This window comes from Stenella coeruleoalba (genome assembly GCF_951394435.1).
Source record: "Stenella coeruleoalba genome assembly, chromosome: 3".
Lineage (NCBI taxonomy): Eukaryota > Metazoa > Chordata > Mammalia > Artiodactyla > Delphinidae > Stenella > Stenella coeruleoalba.
This window is the reverse complement of record NC_137148.1, coordinates 159,683,495-159,706,442: the sequence shown is the minus strand read 5'-3', so window position 1 is coordinate 159,706,442 and position 22,948 is coordinate 159,683,495. Positions and strand designations below refer to the sequence as shown.

The 22,948-nt window shown below is 43.1% G+C and overlaps 1 protein-coding gene across 2 annotated transcripts in view; it reads right to left on the bottom strand.

Annotated features, from left to right (window-relative positions):
• Positions 1 to 5,192: 5,192 nt before the first annotated feature.
• The window catches only part of LOC307185057 (uncharacterized protein), a 90,967-nt gene continuing 73,211 nt past the window's right edge, over positions 5,193 to 22,948 (bottom strand). The window contains exons 6-7 of one of the 2 annotated variants that reach the window (XR_013827871.1): positions 12,738 to 12,881; positions 5,193 to 5,266 (exon numbers count right to left, since the gene is read on the bottom strand). Coding sequence is in view for 1 of the 2 variants with exons in the window: in XM_079918840.1 (XP_079774966.1) it covers positions 12,784 to 12,881 (98 nt within the window). In the remaining variant the exon portion in view is untranslated. Of the gene's footprint in view, positions 5,267 to 8,213; positions 12,061 to 12,737; positions 12,882 to 22,948 lie in introns of those variants that run through there. The other variant, XM_079918840.1, reaches the window with a different exon arrangement.

Sequence of the window (22,948 nt, the reverse complement as noted above, 5' to 3'; positions counted from 1 at the left end):
CCCAATGCACTGAACTATCCCTTTAGAAGCTGTATGCAACCTGTCACTGGGTTTTAGCACAGGGGTAGAACTCAGATTAGTGATCATATATAAACAAATCTACTTGACCAGAAACTTTTTGTCTCACCATTTATTACACAAGTAACTTCTGTCTTTGCATCTATGATGTAAATATTTTTAATCTCCTAAATTATCTGAAAAATTATTTAGAGCTTCCATTTCAGTAGGCATTGGAATTGCTGTGTTATGACTATTTCATTAGTTTATTTCCAAGTGTTAAATTAGGCTTCAAGCTTTGGCCAAGAGTAGACAGGAAAGGGTTTCAAAGAAATGAAGAGTGGGAAAAACTTCTGATGCAAGGGAGACTTAATAAAGATTTGATTTTGAATCAATAATTTATAATAAAAGTTTGAGTTTGAATCAATAATTTATGTCATTGCAAAATAGCTCCCTGGTAAAATTCCATTCTTTGGTAATCATTAAGTACAGAAATTAACAATCAAAATATGCAGTGACCGTCTTCATTTTCTAAAAACAAACCTATATCTAGATGAGAGGAGAATTCATCTCGTAACTCAGGCTCTGGACTTATGACTCCAAGTTCTGTCTTCTTTCAACCATACCTGCTAAGTTTGTCTAACTTCTTGAGCATGAGGTAATGGTGTCAGCTTTCATCCCCTTCCTCAGTATATAGCTTGGTGAGTATGAGTAAGGGATCTAAAACTTGAGAACCTGGGTTCAAATCTTGACTCTAAAATTTACTTGTTGAGTACTCTTGAGCATGTTATCTGTTTTTGCCTCAGTTTTCTCATCTATAAAATAGAGATACCATTACTTCTCTCAGGGAGTTGCTATGAGGGTGAAAGAGAAAATTCATACAATGCAAGAATTTATCAGTTCTTGGAACACAATAAATACCGAAAAATAATGTTAGCCATTATCAAGGCCCCCTCATTTTATGGATAATATAGATTAGTTTATATAGGTCTAATATTTACATATGCATAAACATTTTGTACCTATGTGTGTGTATACGTTCTTCTTAGAAAGTGAGCAGTCAACATTCACATCTAAAAATCTGTGCTCTGTGAAATGTAGATCTCCTGTGTACAGACACAGTGCTATAGTTATCTATTGCTACATAATAAAGAAGTCCAAACTTAGTGGTGAAATAAACAAAAATTTTAATATGTGCCCAGATTCTGTGGGTCAGCAATTCAAACAGTACACAGAGGAGATGGCTTGTCTCTACGCCATGACTGATATCTGAAACCTCAGCTCATGAGGATTCGGATGGCTGGAGCTGGAATCATCTAGATAATTTTAATTCACATGTCTGGCCCTTGAAGACTGGGCCCAACAAGGACTGTTGACTGGAGTGCCTATAGATGGCTGCCCAGGTGGCTTGGACTTCTCATAACGTGGTAGTTAGGATTCAAGATAGAGTATCCCAAGAGAATGAGTGTCCAGGGTTGAAGCATTCCACGAGAATCATGCAAAAGCTGCATGACCTTTTATGACCTAGTCTTAGATGTTACATAGCATCACTTTCATTATATACTATTGCAGGCGTTGGAGACCTTTTTCCATAAAGTGTCAGACAGTCAATATTTTAGGCTTTACAAGCCATACAGTCTCTTTTGCAACTACTTAGCTCTGCTGCTGTGATGTGAAAACAGACACAAACAATACATATACTAAGGAACATGGCTGTGTTCCAATAAAGCTTCATTTATAAAAGCTGGTAGAGGCCTAGACTTGGCCCACCAGCCATAATTTACTGACCCCTGCTCTATTGTTTGAAGCCATGGAAAGCCTGCCCAAATTCAAGGGAAAACGCCCACAATCTGGATGCGAAGAATGGCAGTGAATCTGAGACCCTGTATTAAAACCACGACATATGGGATATTTATAAGAGGATCTGTCTGCATACCTTGTTTCTCCCATGTATGGTGGGTATGAGGTATTGGGACATCTTACATCTCTGTAAGCCTGGGTCAGGGTCAAAGTTGGAATCTGAACTCAATGACCTTGATTTCTGGAATAATCGGTAACTCTAATTATGATTTGCTTACACTCCTTACCCCAATAAATATACCACAAAAGATAGATTTCAAGTGAACAATTGCTTTATGGCAAATTTTTATCAAGTCTCCATTGACTGAATTATTCCATTTTGGTTGGAAAGCATGAGCTTTTTTCTTTCCTAAAGAGATCTGCAACTTTTCAGATGTGGCATTTCATTCTACTGAGAGGATGATGTAGGTTTTTATAAACGGAAAAAGCAGGGCAGGCTGAGTTCACTCAGATCGTACTAGTGCTTAAAGGAATAACCGAAACTGGAACACAGGCTTCCAGGTTTTCCTGTCCTGTGCTCTTTCCGGTAGGTGCCATTGTCTGCTGGGTCTGGCGGTAATAATTTCTGACCTTTACCTCTCTACGCTCTTGTGAAGTGGTTTGGGGCTTTGTTAGCTTTCTTATGAGTTTGTACTAAATTGTGTCCATAAAGTAGGCTGAATTCCTCAGGGAAGGATGATAGCTGTTACTGTGTTATTACTGCAAATGTTGTGTTGGTTACCTTTTTTTCTTTTCTTTTGTCCAGTTGTATCCTGAACTTAAAAGTTATATTATCCGAAATGAAAGATGTGCATCTGGTAGAAAAGACTAATTTAAGGGATGAAAATTCCTGATGATTGCTTCAGTCAACCCTTAATACACACTGAGCTTCATTAGTAAGTAGACAACTCTCAGACCATTCCCTTGGAAGAGGTCGCATAATCAGGCTTTGTGTTGATTTCGCATTCTGTTCGGTAGAGACAGAACAAATTAGAATAATTAGCTGGTACAGGAAAGCACAATGAACTTTCTTCTGTTTTTGTGATGCATCCCATAATAAGGGTTGAAAATGAGACTGGAGGTAAGAACGTGAAACTCAGAAGAGCAAAGGAGAGAGGATATTGTTTCTTTGAAAATATTCTTTCAGTGTTGGCCCAGAAGAAATATGAAGCTGAGGAAATTTTTTTTTAATGATGATTTTTGTGTTGATGATGTGAGTGTGGAATTAGTAAGAATCAGGAAGCAAGCATCCTTTTCCACCAAGGACTTGGGAGCAAATGAAGCCATAAATACTCCCTGCTCTTGGAAACCCTTTTGGAGCAGTAATCAGAGAAGGGTAAAGGCAAAGCCTCAGGGCAGAGGTGTTCAGAGCAAAGGGATAGGAGGAGAACAAAAGGAGAGTGGATATGTTTAGAGCTGTCATTTTCAAATTTACCTGCTTCTGATTCAGTGCTGCTTTGCTGCTCTGTTGGTCCAGTGGAAATCCTCAAAGCAGGAGCAGCCGTATTTTAAAATAATAAGGTTAGAACAAATGACTTTAATCCAGGTCTCTTTAGCTCAAAAGCACACAGGAGAGTGTGAGGAAAGAGTGAGGCCACAGGGAATTGTTCACTGGGTACCTTTTCCCCAAACCTCACTAACTGGGAGAAACTGACCACTGGATTATGTGCCTTGAAGGAAAGCAAATATGTTGAAAGCAAACAGTGTGGAGCTTGTTTAGAAAGCAAGCTGTATCATTTGGTCACCTGCTGATGATAATAGCATTGGCTGAGACCTGACCATTTACAATGAAGGCACTTCTGTAGGTAATAAGTTCCAGGAGGGCCCGAACTGAGTATGTCTGTTTCAGCATTTAGCATGGTCTAGCATCTGAGAGGCCGGTACATTATTGGCATATAGTAGACTTAAAAATGGATATTTGTGGATTGTCTGAATGAGTGGATGTGTGTGATTCACCTCCTATTTGCAGGTCCTATGCCCTACAGTGGATTTTCAACGTCAGGTTGTGAAAGTATTTATGACGGGGATTGGCACTGTTCCCTATCTAATGGATAAAGATTACACATGAAAGGACTTTACATTGACATCCCAACAGCCTCATAGGAATTATTTAACAAAAAAATAAAATTGGATTCTGTATAATTTCTAATTTGTAAGCTGGCCAGAACACTGGTATTTCAGCCAGTCCTCTGGTAGTTCCGATGACGTCCCCATGATCACCCAGGCATAATCAGAATGGCTTTAGGATTTGGGAGCCAAAATGTTCCTCAGTATTTATGGCATTGCTAGTCCATTTAAGAAAATGGAGTATTGAAAAAATAGCTTCAGACACAATATGGCATTTTATGATTTAGCATGAAATCTGAGAAATATAGAGGTTATCGGAAGCCTGCAATGGTAACGTTCCCTCTGCTATTGAAGTTATTGTCTTTAAACAAAGGTTCTACATCAGTAATGCTATATATATATATTTTTTTTATGATATTCAGGTTAATTTCCTATTCTCTCTAAGGAAGTAATTGGTTGGTTGGTATGGGAGATGGTGTGGCTTCCAAAGGTGAAAAGTATTATTTTGTTGTAATTTCCAGCTACCTAAGGATGGGAGAGGCCCAGGACACTGCAGTCAGTATATTATGTGGAGCAGGTTATATTGTGGTTTATTTATGAACTTTTACATGTTTATTTTCTATGCAAGTTTGTGTGCTCCTTTTTGAGTTTTGGTAGATAAGTGTTTTGTAACTTTGGAATACTTGGAGTTTATATATATATATATATAAATGTAGTAGTTAAAGCCGTGGAGAGTGTACTAGTCTACCTAGGTTCAAATTCTGGCTTTACCCTATGACTTCCCTGTGGCTTCTTCTGCTCACCTATTAAAAAGGAGGATAATAAGACTGCTGTGGTGAGTTACATACTAAGTGCTATTTAAGCATTTGCTATAATGATCATGTATACTCGAAGGCAAGGAACTTGCCCCTTGATCGTCTCTGTATTCCTAGTGCTTAAGAATTCCTAGTGCTTTCCTAGTGCATTGTCTTAGGCTAGAGATAGCTCAGTACAGTTCTTCTCACTATAAAGTACTGTTACATTGAAAGTCTTTGCTTGTGTACTAATAATCTATGACATATCTGCTGAGGACAAAGAAAGGAATAGTTTTAAAACTGCAATGGATAACAAAAGATTGTATGATGTAATGCCTTTATTATGTAATTATAAAACTAACAAATGATCATGGTAGAAAATTTGAAAAACTCCTAGACAAAAGAGAGGTCAACAAAATTTGGAGTAACTTTCAGAGTGTAGAGTTGTCCATGAATATTAGTGCTTTCATTTTTTCTAGGACTTTAAGTCGACTGCTTCTTAAGAATGTATTCCTGATATTTTACTTTAATGATGTTTTCATCATGGGGACACACACACACACAGAAATCTGTCAAAAAAAAAAGGCATGTAAATCACTGATGTTTCAGATAGCCACATGAAATAAAGTGAGAAAGGTCAACAAGCTGAAAGAATGTGGAGTAGTATCTCCTTAATTGCTTACATAACTCTGATAATTACCTCTTTGTGGATAAAGTAATTAATGGGGAATCTAATTTAAGAAAAAGATATGAACTGCTTGGCTTCTCGAAGCCAAGTATTTCTTTCCACAAAAGGTTACTTTCCACGGCCATTCTTCCTTATTACCCGACAGGGAAAGAGTATTGTATGGCAAAGGATCTTCCTGAAGGAGGGTGCTTCCCACACTGATTGTCATAAGTGACTTCGCGATTACTGTTGCTGTATTACCAAAATCTTAAACTAGGATATTTTTGACAAATTTGGCCCTTAGTTAATTTTTAGAGCTACAAACTGTCAGATGGCTCTGAAATGACAATTGTCTGGCTATTCTTCAGGGTGATCACAATACGGTAATGACCTTGAGGTATCACTAAAAAGCAGGAAGGTGTGAGTCTTCCTTTGGTGCCAGAGTGAAATGGGAGTTGGAGTTGGAGTTGGAAAAGAGGCCCACAACCAAGTGATAGAGAAGGAAATGTGAGGTCATTGGTGAAAAACCAGGTTGAAGTTAAGGTGAAGAGGCATGAGGAAATGGGCAACTGTTCCAGTATTACAAAGATCATCAAGAAGCATATCCATGAATGTGGTTTGTATTGCAATCTGCTGAAAAAGAGACAAATATCCTGGCCTGGCCTTCATGGAGATTATATTTTATTGATTCTGATAATAGATTATTGTTGAAAAGGGCCTCCTATAAATTATAACCATGCAAAGGCAGCAAGATAATTTTTTTTCTTTATGTATGTGTTTCTCATTCCTACTCACTTCTATCTTAGGGGAAGAGAAAATCACAAAAAGCAAAAATGTCAATTCTCAGCTATTCATTTTCAATATAATTTTTTTTCCAAATTCCAGTGGAGGCAATAGGTTAACTGTTAAGATTTGTAAGCCTCAAAAAGCTAGATTTTTACAAAGTGTAGCCAAATTTTATTCTATAAATAATAGCTTTGCAAATAATATATGGTGATGCAAAGTTGGAAAAAGCTGGTTTTTCTTCCGTGAATGGCTTCACTGTGCTGGGAGAAGAGGCACAGAAGAAATCAACGTAATTAAACGTGGGGTGAGTTTTCCTGATAGGGGACTCTAGTGCTTTAAAATAGACTAGATAATCCTAAGGATAATCTTAGGGTAGAACAGACCAATGCCTCATTTCCAGTCTGGTACCCTGGAAGAAAACAGTGTATTTTCTTTAAGGTCTTGAGAGGTTTTTCTTCTGCTTTGTTTTGGTTTTGGTTCATTTTGTAATCAACCTTATTAAGGTATCATTTACATACAATAAAATGCAGACATTTTTAGTCAACGGCTCAGTGACTTTTAATTAATGTATACATTTGTATAACTAGCACCCCCATAAAGATAGATAACAATTCTAAAACCCTAGAAAGTTTCCTCCTAGGCTTTTGCAAAAGTATCCCCATCTCCCACCCCAAGGCCACCACGGATCTGTTTTTTATCTTTAGAGATGACTTTTGCCCAGTTTACAATTTCATGTAAGTTGAATAATACAGTAGGTGCCCTTCTGATCTGGCTTCACTTGCTCAGCATATGGTTTTTGAGATTCATTCATGTTGGGATGTTTTAAACCAGGACTTTAGCCTGGGTGGCTGATGTTGTCTGAAGGCACCTATAGGTACATCTGAGTCTCTGGCATTGTCACTGTCTGTTCTTGGCTCAGTATTTTCAACTTTATAAGAAGCACAAGGTTGAAGTAAGGAAGATCATTGTCAGTATAATGGAGGTGAAGTGGGTTCTGTTATATAATATTCTCAGCAAAAATTGACCTGCTTGGAATCATTGTGTTGATAATGGACAAGGATACTCCTCCTCCAAAAACCTTGATACTATAAAACTTCTAAAGGACGGTGTCCTAGGACTCTTTTAATTTTCATATTTTGGGAAACATTTCTGGAGAATTCAAATGCTCGCAACCTGAAAGAAACAATTATTCACCTGAAAGCTGACTCTGCTAAAGTTGAGTTGTCCGACCTTTACATGCTGATAGAACCCAAACAGTCTTGCAAAACAATGCTCTCTTGTTGGATATAAGCATATAGATTGTTTAAGATGGACGTGTATATGCAGTAAAGTGAAAAAGCAAAGAATCTTTGAGTTTCCCTTGCTGGATTTTTTTATTTTTTCATTTAAGTTTCTATAGCATATGCTAATAATTCAGGGAAACCTCAGGTTAGTTTTACATATAATATCCTGACAGGTATGTAGAACTCATATCAATTGCCCTAAAGAGCTTACCTAGCGTAGATGCATATGAATGCATTTAATAATTGCTTTATTGGCAGCAGTGCCAACCTACACAGTCTGTTTGGTTTTATATCATTCTCATTACTTGCTGTTTACCACTGTATACATTGCTAATGGTGTGGTTTCTATGGCTTGTGAATTTCACGGCCAAATAATATGTAATTTATTGCACACTTCAGTGTAGAAGATGGAGACTCCATAACTTTTCGTGTGCTCTTTGCCCCTTTGGAATGTATTACACTGAGATCAGGCAAAGTAATAAATTTATTTCAAATGTGCGTGATAGCTAAACATCAATTAGGACTGATGGGCAATATTTCTGCTTCCAGCAACGTAACGGTTTTTAAAGACTAAGCCATTGAACGTGGAGTCACTGAACATGGGACTCAGTTCACTGGGATCCTTCTTAGAAAACTAAAGGAAAACTTGGATTGGATTTGTGTGGCTTATTCAAGTAGTAACTAATCACCTACATCTTGGTGAACTTAATTTGTCACAATTGTTTGGTATTTTATTAACTCTCTTCCCCTTCTTGCCCGACTCTCGCGAGAACGGATCATGAGTATCTTAAAACATACTAAGTCGTCTTCCATCCCTGTTAATCTAACTACAAAAGCACACTTTCCTTATCCAATGTAACTTACTGTCTTTTAGAGTGGCTGGGGTTTTAATTCTCTACAAAATTAAAACCAGCAAAGAGAAACATTTTCAAGGAGCCACCACATTGTAGAGCTTTAGAAAGAAGACTTTAGAATTAAGGGCAACTATATCATTTTATAGCTAAAGCACCTGAGGCCTAAAGTAGGAAGGTAACCATCGAGGTCAGGGAAAGGGGTTGAAGATCAGGTTTCCAGAAAGAGTCTAGAGGGACTCAATCTGAGCAGGTCAAAAACTGAAAGGAGGCCACGAATGTTCTGGGAAGGCTGGCATCTGGCCTCCAGTGTGGGATTCAGATGGGGAGTGGGTCCTGGGGGAACTGAGCTTCTGCAGTAGGCAGAGAAGTCCACCTCCTCTCCGGAAAGTACCACTGACATCAGGGAGTTGAGAGGAAAGAGCAGAATTCCAGTCCACCTGAGAAAGCAGGCCAGTCTGATTAACTCTGAATTTAGGCTTATTTCAGATACTTCTTGAGAAAGAACTTGGACAAGAGCAAGTCCCACGCAGCCTCTTTTAAATCCATGCCCAGTATTTTCTGGTGGAGCTGCTTAAACCCTCCAAGTGACTCCAGTATTTTAATTTCACTCTGTATTTAATTCCGACAGTTCTATGATTGATTCTTTAATGGGCAAATAAGGAGGGTCACAAAAGAGTGTGAATGTATTTTACAGGATGAGGATGGGCGGAGTGGAGCAGTCTGGAACAGGACACCAAAAAAAACGGATCTTGGTAAAGAAGAACGTCTATTAGAAATGGAGAGGAATGCGCAAGGAAATTAGTGCCTGACACCACGCCCTTCTCTCTGCATGTTTAGAAGCTAGTTTCTAATTTTATTTTCGTAGGAGCTGTCCCTGTGATGAATTCTCTTTTACCTCCACACCATTTACCACATGGACATATTGTGAAGTTTGTGTGAGAGAAAGCAAGTATTAGAATTTGTCTTGCAAGGAGCTATAAACACTTCCTGGAACAATCTAGGGTAGAAGGAAAAGGAAAGGAAGGTGGAAACAAAGGAGAAAGACAGCTAATGATGCTGGAGTCTCTCGCTGGGATTTGTGGTGTCTCTTTTTGAAACTAAGTACAGAAAGTCAGAACTTGACTGATTGTTTCCTGATCACGGTTTGTTTTCAGTTTTGCTTTTTTCTTGCTCTCTCATCAGTTATTCCAGCCATTGCTATGTCATTTTCAGTTTCAGTAAGCATGCCTGTCTTGTTTCCATTTGCATTATTCATGCAAACGTTGATTGAACTGATGACCCCGAGTTATCAAGGAAACATTAGATACACCAGTAGATACATTTCTTAATTTTAGAAAAACATTACCGAGTGAAGGTTAAAATAACTCCTCTTCAATTTGTCATTTTAAAAAAACTTCTCCTAACATACAATACCTCATTGCCTAACAATGCCAGATAAATGAAGAATTCCTATGTATTCATGAATGCAGGCTAGTCTGTATATTTTTTGGCAGGTATGACCGTTACCGAGGGTAACGGCCTGGTTTGCCGGCCATGTCCTGTCTCCTAGATAGTTGTAGTTTCTGTTGTCTTTCAGTTGGTCCATTGGATATCAGAGGTGAATTTATAAAACTATACTTCCCTTTACACTTAGTTTTTTGTTTTGTTTTGTTTTACTTGAAGTATAGTTGATTGACAATGTTGTGTTTCAGGTGTACAGCCAAGTGATTCCGATATATGTATTTCTTCTTCAGATCCTTTTCCATTATAGGTTATTACAAGGTATTGAATATAGTTGCCTGTGCTATACAGCAGGACCTCGTAGTTATCTACTTTATACATAGTATACACTTACTTTGTGTGATCCACGCTGGTCAGACCACATGATTATTTTCACTTCTGATATAATTTTTTCAGGTCCAACCTCAAATCTTTGATAAGAAGATATTTTTTAGCATGTGTGTGCTCTAAATCCAACAGTAGTTATTAGAGATATGGTTTTGCATTAGGTATTCTTCACTTTTTTGTTCTCGGCCAACCAACTGAAAACTAGCATTTATTTTCTGGTTGGTTTGCTAGATGTTTATGACTATAATAAAAGTCTTAAATTTTGTCTCATATCTTTAAGCACAATCTGAATTAGCAATGGGTATTGTGCTATACATAGGGCCTGTGATATAAATATTGTATCTAATTTCAAAAACATATAGCCTAGAAGGGAACACAGACACATATGCAGCAATTATGGCAACTGCATTTGTTTACTAAGTGAAATAGCACTGAGATGGATAAAGTGCTAGCAAGCCTTGAAGAGGCAAATCAGCTTCAAAAACAGATGCGCAGTTCTTTAAAAATCTTTTTAACATTTTTCCATCTACATGTAGACTATAACTTAGCATAAAAACGGTACGGGTTTTATTTTAAGTAATGTAGCATTTTGACATCCTCATAATGAAATTAAATCCAGAAGGAGGTTTCTCTCCATGATCTCTTGAAATGGTCCTTGATCATCCACAATATTTCCCATCAACACAAAGGTGTTACCAAGGGCAGGAAACTCCAGCATTATTAAAGTTTCATAAAGCAAAGTCAATTTTAAGAATATAATGTCCCCAAACTGATAAAGGTCTTGACAGAAAATTTCAAGGGAAGCATAAATTATTTTTTGTTTGTCAGAGGGCAAAAATATTTAGGTTGAGTTAATGAATGGTAGAGTTTTTGAGTGGAGAGTGTCCTTAAAATATTATGTAGATCTGTACTGTCAACAGATGCTAGCCACATGGCATTATTTATATTTAAACAAATTTAAAAATAAGATTAAAAATTCAGTTCCTCAGTTGCATTTGCCATATTTCAAAGATGTTTATTAGCTCCATGTAGCTATTGAATACTGCATTGCATGGTACAGATATAGAATATTTTCATTATCACCAAAAATTCTATTGAGCAATACTAAAATTATACCCAGATATTCACAGAGAAGGCAACCAAGTCTCAAGGAAATAATATAACTTCCCCAAGATCACACAGCTGTGTTTTTAAAGAAAAAGAAAACGACACAAAGGAAATAGTAACAGAGGCATTAACGAAACCCAGTAAGTTTCTGGAGCAGTCAAAGTAGGGTTTAAAAGTGCATACTTAGCTGTTAGCAGGGTTGAAGCTCTTGATGGTTGGTAAGAGCTACCTGCCTGAATTTGGACATTAGCATTTTATGCAATGAATTAAAAGCAAAAAATCCTTTCAGCGAATGGCTGCCAGCTCCATAGTTTTAGCCACTGCCGTGCTTCCAGATTATGTTTATCATTTTCATGTACAGGGCACCACTGTGAAATGTGACAGTTTATCTGACCCCAGAGAAATCAAGAAATCTTGTGGGGGTTATGGCTATATTTGAAAAGGTTGATTTTTAAATGCATCATGCAGACTGGCCCTGTTGTAAAAGGGATTCCTGCCATCAAATAATCAAAATGTAAACTCTCTTCTTACCTTGCAAAAGTCAAAGATAGTCCCTGCATCTTTATTATTTCGTTGAAATCCAAATATTGTTTTTCCATTCTCTAACTTGTTTTCCTCACAGTGTTATCAACTATTGCCAAGGAAGGAAAGGTTAGATTTATCAGTCAAAGTTTGCTAAAGGCCCCCTAGGTAACTGAACCCTCAGGAGAAACAATCATCATGTATTCTTTTTCTGTTGTTTCAGTATCTTCGTAAAGAGTCATTTCAATATGTTTGGTTCTGTAGCAGAGGTTCTGTGAAGTGCTTATCTTCCTCTGAGGTCCAGAAAGCCTGCGAGTCTGTGGGTAAAGATGGGTAAGGAGAGAGAGGGAAGGAGGCTAGATAGAGGCTCAGTGCTGAGATAAGGACAGTGTTCTAAAGCCTCCTGCGGGTGAGGCTGGGGTGCACAAACACCCACGACTAATCTAGACAGAAACTGAATAATCAAGGGGACGACCAGTGTGAAGTCATGTGGTCACCTCTCCCTCTAGAAATAAACATTGCCCTCAGTAAGTCTCCCCCCTGCCCCAGAAGAGCATTAGGAAGGTCTGGAGAGGGGGATTATTGGCAGAAATGGGAAAAGCAGGTTGAAGGGATTAGCCTGGAGCAGAGAGCCCAAGAAACCCAAGCCAGTAGATGGAAGGCAGACTTTTCCTGGAAGTCTCCAAGCCCACGTCAAGTTCTGGGACCACCAAGTACAAGTCAAAGAGTGCTCATTTAACCCCTTTGGGCCCCCACGGGAGAATCCTTCAAGAATCCTTCATGTCCTGCTGGTTTGCAGCGAGTGGCTCACAGCTTCAAGGCCTCCTCTGCCAGATGGAGAACTATTTCAAACATCCTGCCTCTATTTTGTACTCTAGCAATGCAGACCGGAAACCTGACCCCATTTTCAGGTTCTAAAGAGAAATTCTAAGTACCTGAAAGACTGAGGAACATGGTGGCTTTTATTTAAGATGTGGAGATACAGAGCACATACCTGGACTTGGGCATGCAGCAGCACCGAATTGCACCAAGAGTTCCCTTTATTTTCTCTCGCATCTCTGTTCCTCCTTTTTTCTCTGCTGGATTAGCCATGGGGACTCCAAGTTCTTCATTGTGTGGTCCTGGTACCAAGATTCTCCTGGGAATTATAAAGCTATTCACCTGCTACATCGAGCACTTCTTATTTTTTCCCCAGCAACGTAAGTCATCCTTAAGAAGGGTCAGGGTGCTAGCTCTTAAATATATTTGTCATCCCTTTGTACATTAAATTCTCTTTCTTGGAGACTGCTCCTGACATGGTGTTCACCGTGCTCTCAGCTGGCCTCCTGAAGTTCTGCCCTGCCTTCCCCACCAGGTACAGTTCAGGAGCTGCCTACCTCAGGGTGATAGGTTATCTTCTAGTTGCTTTATTCCTTTCCCTTTTACATTTAGAGAGTATAATTGGAATACATAAACTTCTCTATGACCACAGCTTTATTTGCAACCCACAGGTTTTGTTATGGCATGTTTTCATTATCATTCAATTAATAAAATTCTAATTCCCATTGCAACTTTATCTTTGACCTACATAATGATCAGACGTATGTCTTTAATATCCAACTATTTGCTAAAATATTGGTTATATAGTTTTAAATTTCTTGCTTATTCAGAGTCTTGTTTTATAACCAGAATATAGTCAATTTTATAAACGTGCCATGTGCACCTAAAAATTTCTGCGGGATATATATATTCCATCATGGTTGGTGCAGTGTTTTATATAAATTTAGGCCAAAGTTTTAATGATGGTATTCAGATCTTCTATAATCTGCTGATTTATTGTTGTGGTTCTATGTTACTGATCTAGGTAATTCAGATTTTTCTATTTCTACTTAGATTTTTGGAATTTCCCTTCATATATTGCATTGAAGTTTAGATTTATAATATATTCCTTGTAAAGTAACAGTGGGTTTTATTATCCTGCATTATCGCCAGTGATACTTTTTGCTTTCAAATCTATGTTAACATTAAAAAATCTTCTTCAATTTTACTTATTGTTGTTATGACATAATTGTTGAATCCTTTCATTTTCAATCTGACTCTTGTCTCTTGTAGGTGGCATAGAATTAGGTTTTTTGTTTGTTTCAATAATCCTTGTCATTTGAGTATTTACAGTTAATGTATTTTCTTACAGATCGTTTACTCCTTGTTTACTATTTGTCCCACCTTGTTATGTTCCTTTTGCTCTTCTTTCTTCCTTTGAGATTTCTTCAAATTCCGTTTTGCCTTGTATTAGCTTGTTATTTTTATATAAGTAGCAGTTACACATGTACCATGACTTATTAGCTGTTTTACTGCTTCTCAGGCAATGCTGAAATCTTACATTTCTTTTACTATATTTTCCTCTTCCATTTGTTTTAATGCATTCTAATTTTTGATATATTTTATTATTACCCTTTTGTGTTGTTAGATTTTATTTAGGTTTATCCACTTATTTATCCTTTCTGTTATACATAATTCTTTATAAAGTCCTTATTTTCATCTGTGATAATCTTCCTTCTGCCTGCAGGTCTCCGTTTATAATTTAATTCAGTCAGTTCTGATGAGAAAATATTTTCTAAATTTTGTTTGTCTGCAAATTTCCTTATTGCATCTCTCCTTCCAAACAACAATTTCTCTGCCTCTAGAATTCCCAATGGGCAGCTCTTTTCTTTAGCACTTAAAAATGTTATTCCATTATTTTCTAGTATCCATTCAGTTTCTCTGAGAAGTAAACTGTAATCTTAATCCTATTGTTCCTTTGAAAGTAATCTCTCTCTTTTTCGTTGGGCTGCTTTTAAGATGTCATGTTTTTCTTTGCTGTTCATGAATTGTACTGTGGTGATCTTAGGTGTGGTTTTCTTTGTATTTGTTCTTGTTGCTTTTTTTTTAGTGCTTGTTGAATTTAAGGCTCCATATATTCCTTTTAGTTTTAGAGAACTCTCAGCTGTTAATATTTCTGAAATATTGTTTTCATCCCAATCTCTCTCTCCTTTTTTCTTTGGACTCCAGTTTACACATATGATAAAAATGTTTACTGTGGCCCATATGTCTCAAATGCGCTTATGTGTACTTTTTATTCTTTTCGTTTCCCGTGCTTTAGTCTTTATATTGTTACTACTCTATCTTCCAGTTCACTTACCTCTCTTTACCTGTGTCCAATCCACTACCGAGTTTTAAATTTCGTATAATTTTTAACTCTATCAGTTCAACTTCAATCAGTTTCTAGTTTCTAGTTGTCAAGTTAAATTCTTCACCTTGTCATCTATTTTCTTGACCTTGATAATATTTACCAAAATATGTATGAAATTTAATGTTTAGGTCATCTATGATTCTGATTCTGTTTTGTTTTTTATTCTAATTCTCCTTTTCTTGGTAGTCTTGGTGGTTCTTCAGTGAATACCAGACTTGGGATATGACAAGTTGTAGAGAATCTGAATGACATTACAGTTGCCCTTTGGACAACCTGGGTTTGAACTGCACAGATCCACTTATACATGGATTTTTTTTTCAATAAGTAATACAGTACTACATGAGCTGTGGTTGGTTGAATCCTCAGATTCAGAACCACAGATAAGAAGGGCCGACCATAAAGTTGTATGTGGATATTTGACTGCACAGGGAATCAGCGGCTCTAAATACTACATTGTTCCAGGGTCAACTGTATTTTCTTGAGGAGAGAATTTCCTATTCTTAGGTAGGGGAAGATCACCTCAGTCACCTGGACCAACTTCATACTCATTTTCCTTCTTTGTAAGGTTCAATGTAGATGTTGCATCAACCTTCCTAACACACAGACACACAGACACACAGACAGACAGACAGACAGACACACACACACACACACACACACACACACACACACACACACATGTAGAGACTTCCAGTGTCCTAATTCGTATCATTAGTTTTCCATTGGGCCACAAATCTTTCATAGGTTCTGAACCCCAATTTTGTCTCTTCAGCATTATGAGCCAACTAAGTCTTTGCTTTGACTTCAGTTAGCTTTTGTTTGACTTCTTAGCATCTTGTCTTGTCTACCTTTTATACATGGAAAATACTGCAAGGGAACACTGTTGCTGAATGCAGCTCCGTTCTCTGAATCTTTACTCTCTCTGTGATTTTGGTCCTTAAAATTCTAGCTGCCTTGTTATTTCTCAATTCCAACTCTGGTTTCCTTAGTCCTATGACATTGTCCTACGTTCTACTGGCTTTTCTACCTCTTAGGAGCCACGTTTGCTTTCTCAGACTTTTGCTCTTCATCAGTAGTTTCTAAATGACTGGGCTAGAAACGCATGTGCAGAATATTGTTCTCACTTCAGTGAGTTTCTTTCTCTATTTTACTTTTCTAGGTCATGGCTACCTCAGTAGCTTTCTAACGCTCACAGTCAAATGTTGCTTATGATTTATCTGGCCTTTCTAATATGTTTTCCTAAGGTAAACTGATATAGTTGGAAACAGAAGTTTGTACCCACCATTTAAAAAATTCTGTTTTGTCTTTCTATGAATTCTCTTTTTGTCCCATCTTCTGTCACTTTTTCCTACCCAAAATTCCCATTCTCACAGATAGATTATTTTAAGATTAAAAATTATTATTAAGCTAATACGTTAATTTTGAAAGGAATTAATTTTGCTTTGAACAAGAACACAGATTGGTGAATGGAATATGGAAGATTCCTTAAGACCTTTTTCATCTCTAAGAGTAGTATCCAACCATCGGTACCATCATAAGTTTGTCAACTATGGAAGAAAGCAGTCTTTATAAAATCAGCACTTTTTTTCATTTTTTATTTTTTTGGGTGTCACCAGGACTTGCCTTAGACCACAACTCCTGGCAACACCAAATATAAATGAACCCTGTTACCCATGGGCGTTTACTTGGCTCTGCCACCCTAAGATTGGCCTCCTGGCTCCTTAACCCCAGGGGACTCTAAGCCCTGGGCCACATTCTTGAACCCAAGCCCCGCTCCTCTGTCAGTGGGCAGAATAGTCCTGATACCCCCTGGGACCAGGGACTGGGCACATGGCCCACATCTGCCACCACACGGGTCAGGGCGAGAGGGAAGAGGGACCTTGACATTCTCTTCTGGTTTCCCTCTGGGGCTTGGAGTCAGATCCAGGCAAAGACCCCACCCTTCCGTGTGGAGCTCCTGGCCCCTCATTTGCAGCGCCCAAAACCTGCCTCTGGGGAACCCCTCATTTTGCTCCTTTCTTTGGCTGAGGGTGCTCAGGAAGGAAGCACTGCTGAGACCCAGAATCCCAGGCCAGAAGATGCCCAACAAAGTAGGCTAGGCCAGCCCCAGGACATGATACCGGAACTCCCTCCTAAACAAGACTGAACTCATCACACAGATGGGGAAACTGAGGTCGAAGAGGGCAACGGCTTACTGGCGGAGCCTGGAGCAGAGTCTCTAATGGACACATTCCATGTTACCACCAAAACATGGGATTTCTAGAGTGCAGCTCACCCCGTGCTGACCCCCCCTCTTAGCCTGGCCACCAAGGTCTCGCCTCCATAATCCCATCCCACGACACCCCCTTCCTGTGTCCCGCACAACAGCCGGATTAGACCCCTTGCCCTCAGGCTGTCGTTCACAGGGCTCCTTCTCCCCGAAGCTCCTTCTCCCACCTCTGCCTGCCCAAGTTCAACCAGCCTCTTTAGGGTCCGGCTCAATGCCAGCTCCTTCGTGAGCCACCCAGAGTCCTCATGCTCCTCTAACCTTCCGAGGTGCTTCCTCTACCCTCACACCCCGCGCTCTGTTGTCCACGTGAGCTGTGGTTACGGTGTGTGAGCTTCCTGAAGCCGCAGACCACCTCCCCTCTGGGCCCCAGCACCTGGCGCAGTACCCAGCACTCAGTAGGTGCTCAGTAAAATCTCCTCCTCATCTGATGCCCTGCCGTGTCCTACCGATAACTGACAATAATGCCTATTGTTTACCGAGCATATACCATAAGCCCGGCTCTGGTACTGTCTCCCATCCTCATGTGATGGACCCAGGTCACAGAGGTTGTGTGACTTTCCTGAGGTCACAGCTCTGGAACTGGAACCCCACTGGTTCTTGTGCCTAAATGAGTCTCCTTTCCTTCCCACTCACCTCTTCTAGGTCAGACCACCATCATTTCCTCACCCTGTCCTGTCACTAAAGACTTCCCATGACTCCTTGTGGCCCACTAGACAAAATCTAAACCCCTGAGCATGGCATCTAAACTCTGTGACATCTGGCTTCTTCCCTCTTTGCAGCTTCTCCTCTAGTCTCTGAGCATCACCTCAGTTTCCAGCCTACTGTACCTTGATTTACTTGTAGGCTCTGCACATGCTTTGCCCTCTGCCTAGAACATCCTTCCCCTACTTTTCCTCCTGTGAACTCCTACACATCTCTCAACATCCAAGATCAAGGGTTACCTTCCATTCTAGTCAGATGAGACAAGCAGCAAACGAATTGGACACAAAATTGAGAGCTCTACGAGGGAAGGACCTGTGTCATCATAGTATCCCCAATGCTTAACCCATAATCAGTGCTCAGTCAACATTTGTTGAATGAATAAATGAATACTCTCTATATTCTTGTTGACTAAACAGAGAAATGGCAAAAGAATACAAGGCCACAGTATGCAGGGCTGGAGGTGGAAGGGAAGAGACTGAGGCCAGGAAGGCCAAGGACGTGGTGGAGTACAGTGACAAGTACTTCAGGGGCTGCTCTGCAGCAGAGCCACGCTCTTGGCAGAGGGAGTGTTTGTGAGAGACAGAGGAAGGAAAGTGATGGTGTGAGGGAGGCTCTGAAAGTGTGTGTGTGCACGCACACGCGCATGTGAGAAGGCGGTGGGGATGTATGCGGGGGAGTGTGCGTGTGTGAGTGTGCTGCATTTGTGAATCAGTCTGTGAGAGCGGTGCTGAGGAAGTATGTGAAGGAGCGCGTGTACGTGGCTTGTGGGTCTGTGGCGGAGAGCCCGTGCGTTCTATTTGTGCATGGGGGTCTGCGTGAGAAGGCGAGGGTGTGGGCCACGAAGGCTGTGCTGGAGGTTGTGCATGTCTGCGGGGCGAGGGGGTGGGGACAGTGATTGAGAAAGACAACAAGGAGGGGACACCTGAGGGGGGTATGAGGGAGAAACCATAAGTGTGCGGGCGTGGAGGGTGTCGTGAGCACGTGCAGGAGGAGACGGTGTGACCGTGAGTGTGCACGACACGGAGGGTAAGGTAGGATGTCAGGGCGCTGCTGAGGGTGTGGCTGCATGGCCTCGGCCACGGGCCGGGAGCCAGAGGTGGGGGCTGGCCCTGGGCCCAGGGTGGGGGGCTCTGACCAAGCAGAAGGTTCCTCAGCGTTCTCCCTGGAGCCACGGGCACCAGATCACCACGTCCCCAGGTAGAGAGGTCGAGCAGGAGGCCCAGATGTGTGTGTGCGCCTCACATTTTGTCCACAGCAAAACCTCTGGGCATTTATTTGTCTTTGTCTGTGTCCGGGTGTGCACGCCTGTGCTTGTGTGCGTGCTGCCGGCTGTGTGTCTGTGCCTGTCTTTGTCTCTGTATGTATCTGGGCCTTTGTCTCAGTGTGTGTGGCGGTTGGTCTAGGCTTGCCCACAAGACTGTGTCTGGGGTTGTGTGTGTCTATGTGTCTGTGCCTGTGGGGCACCGGGCGTCCTTGATCTGTGCATGTCTAGGTAGGGCTGCGAGCAGCCCCCTGGACCGCCTGTTTGTATCTCTGTCTGTGTGGCCTTAGTGTGAGTGGGAGAACGTTGTGCTTTGGAGACTGTGGATCTAGATCTCGGTGTATCTTTACACACTGTATCTCGGTGTGTGCTTGTGCATCTGCATGTGAGAGTCTGCCATGCGTTGTAGCATGGAAATGCTTATGTGTGTCTGTGGAAGGTGCCTTTGTGAGACCAAGGATCTCCGTGTGTCTCTGCCTGTGTGTATGTGTGTGTTGGGTGTGAGGGGTTTGTCACAGACTGGTGAGCAAGTTAATCTCAGACTCCGTGACACGTGGAATAAAATCACGCTCCCATAATGGAAGAGAACCAACTCTTCACCCTCTGCCCTGGGGGAGCCAGTGGGGGCCAGGGCCAGGCTTAGGCCCCTATGCAGGGCCCCCTGTGGCCTCAGCACCCTACCCCCGCCTCTCCTCTGCCACACCAGGCTCATTCTGCCTCCAGAGTGCCCCGGTGCCCACTGCTGGCTGGGCTAGGCTCCAGGACATGTGACGGAGCCTTAGAGGCCTGTCCTGGGCCCCCCAGCCCCACCCACTGCTGAGGAGGGCCCTGCCCCAGATGGGAGGGCAGGTGCAGGAAGGAATCTTTGGGCCCCTCCTCCTCCCGGAGGGGAGAGATGAGCTGCAGGCCCGACCTGGATCTTCCATCTCTCAGCAGCAAGATTCCTGGTGAGCAGGCTGCGAGGCTTGGCAGGGCGCCTGCCGGAGACCCGCCCTCACCCGCCAGGACGCCTGGGTCCCCAGGGCCGGGCAGCAGCGGGTTCCCTGGGGAGCTAGGAGGGCCCCAGAACTTCAGGCTACAGCTGCCCGGGACTATGGGAAAGCCAGACCCTTCCAGGCTCCCACCCCCAACCACAGACGGCTCCTCAGGCCCCCAGGCAAACCTCCACCCTTCTTCTGGCCTCTCCCCAGCCTCGGCCTTTGCTTCAGAAAACAGACCAGCCACCCAGCACCACCCACTCCCTACCTGAGCCTCAGCGCACACCCAGCCTGAGTTCAAGACCTCACCTCTGGGTTTGAGGGCTCTCAAGGCCAGGACTGTGCTGCTTATCTCAGAATGGGGCTTCTGAGGACAGGGCCATGTGTCCCGCAGCTGTGAAATCCCTCTTGGTCTTAGCACTCCTTCCTGACTGAGCAGTCAGGCACCAGGAGAGGATTTCAAACCCAAGGCTGGGGACACTGAGGCAGTGAAGCTCTCTGCCCTGCCTACCGTTATGAATCAGAGGCCAAATCCAGTAGTCTAGACACACAAGTTCTTAATTCTGTCCAGCGGCAGTGGCTGCAACTTGTTCTTCCCCATAGGGGGTGCAATTTCGGGGGGGGGGGGAGGCATCAGTTGGAGGGAGAGGGGAATGGGCAGGTGGACCCCCCTCAACCCTCAGACTTGGATGAGCAGCCGGAGAGCAGGTTTGGTAAGAGATTAAGGTCGAGGAGAAGAGAACCCAGACGCTCCAAGATTTATGACCCTAATTCTTCTCCCTTAAATTCCCCTCCAAGCCCCCCAGCCCTAGCCTGGTCCCTCCAGGGTCATGCTGTGGCCCCAGGCCAATGTCAAGGCCTTAACCCATCCATCAGCTGTTGCCAGGGAGTTTCCACCCCAATGGGTCCCAAAGGGAGGAGATCAACTGACACTACGGGCCCAGACTGACGGGGAAGGGGCATGGCCCTAAAGAGGTGGCCAACAGCCCCCTGCCCCCTCCCAGGATGTAGGGGCTCACAACCTCCAGGGCAGAAGCTAGGCTGGTGGGTGGGGTCCAGGAGGAGGTGACCTCCCAGCTCTGGCACCACTCCCAGCCCCGCCCTTCCAACAGGCCAGGAGACCTGGGATCCCACGGGGCCCTACAGCTTACAGGGTGTGTGGCCTTGGGCCCTTGCTGCTCCTCTCCAGGCCTCAGCCTCCCCACCACACAATGCAGGAAGTGGTCTGGATACCCCAGGCATCCCCCTTCAGCTCCGCTCCCTCAGTGCTAAGCCCTGCCCTCTCTCCAGTCCAGGGGTGTCACCTAGAATCTGGGCCAGATGGGGTGAGGCTTTGACAGTTAACTGGAGGAGCCCCTGAAGCCACCCAAGTCAGAGCTGAAGAGCGTATGGTGCTCACTCCTCCACCGCACATCCATTTTCCAGAAGAGTGAAACTGAGGCCCTGAGAGAAGGTCGGGGTCTGCGCCAAGACCTGAGTGTTACTGGTGGGATGGTTAAGAGCACGGGCTCTGGGGACAGAAAGACTTAAGATTAAAATGTCAGCTGCAACAGAAACTTGTTACGTGAAGTCCCTTGCCTTCTCAGCCTCAGATTCCTCATCCATAAAATGGGCAATAGTGCCTCCCTCCTACGACTGCTGAGTTGAAATAAGAAAACGCATGTAAAGGGCTCGGCCAGTGTAGCAAACGCTTGGACAATGGTAACTATCATGACTGTGGGTAGTATTAACACAAAGCCAAGTGGCCGGGGGGAAGGGTAGGTGGGGCCCCGACCTGGCTCATCCTCCAGACCAGGAGGGCCAGCCAAATTCCTCAAAGCCCCCCAGCTGTCTCCCCTCTTCGTTAAAGGCCTCTCATTAGTGAGCCTGGGCACCTGCCCCCCCACACGTAATAAGCCTCATTAGTATCTTAGCCCCAAGCTCTGAGCCCAGAGTCTGTGCATGTGCACACGCGTGAGGGTGGGGGGCTGCGACAGGCCACCAGCCAGGAGACAGCATCCCCGCCAACCACACCCCCTGCCTGTCATCAGCAGGGCCCGTCACCACCCAGCTTGTCACCTGCCTGCCTCGCACCCGCACCACCTGTCACCCACCCAGCTCGTCACCCACCCAGCCCATCACCTGCACCACCTGTCACCCACCCAGCTCGTCACCCACCCAGCCCATCACCTGCACCACCTGTCACCCACCCAGCCTGTCACCGGAGCTGCCTGACAGGCCTCTGGGTGAGGGACAGGAGATGGGGAGGAGAAGACCACAGGGATGTGGAGCTGGGGGCCCCAGAGACCCTGTAAGACCCCCACTTCAGCTCGGCATCCTGCAACATCGCCATGGCAACGTCTCAGCCGCAACCACTTTCCCAAACATCCCCCCCGCCCCCCAGGCCCTGCTCTTTAGCTGAGCTGAGGCTGAGAAGAGCCTTGACTGACAGCAGAATGGGACAGGAAGGAGCTGCTCATCAGCTGGCTGGCCTTGGCCATCCCTGCCCTCTCTGGACTTGGTTACTCCATCTGCAAAATGGAGGGGCTGGAACTGGGGAGGCCCCCGTACAGCGGGTCATCCCTTCCCAGCCTGGATTTGCTGAGCCAGTGGCCAGTTAACCTGTGAAGGCTGGTGGGGGCGGGGTACAAAAGGACAGGGGGTTCTGGGTTCTTCCACACTCCTTTGCCCTGGCCCAGCTCACACAGGCTGGGCCTCTGGCCCAAACTCACATAGCAAAAGAGGAGGAGCAGGCTGGAAGGCAGAGGGGCTCTGCCACAGGACTGCCAGCTGGAGATGATGCCACAGT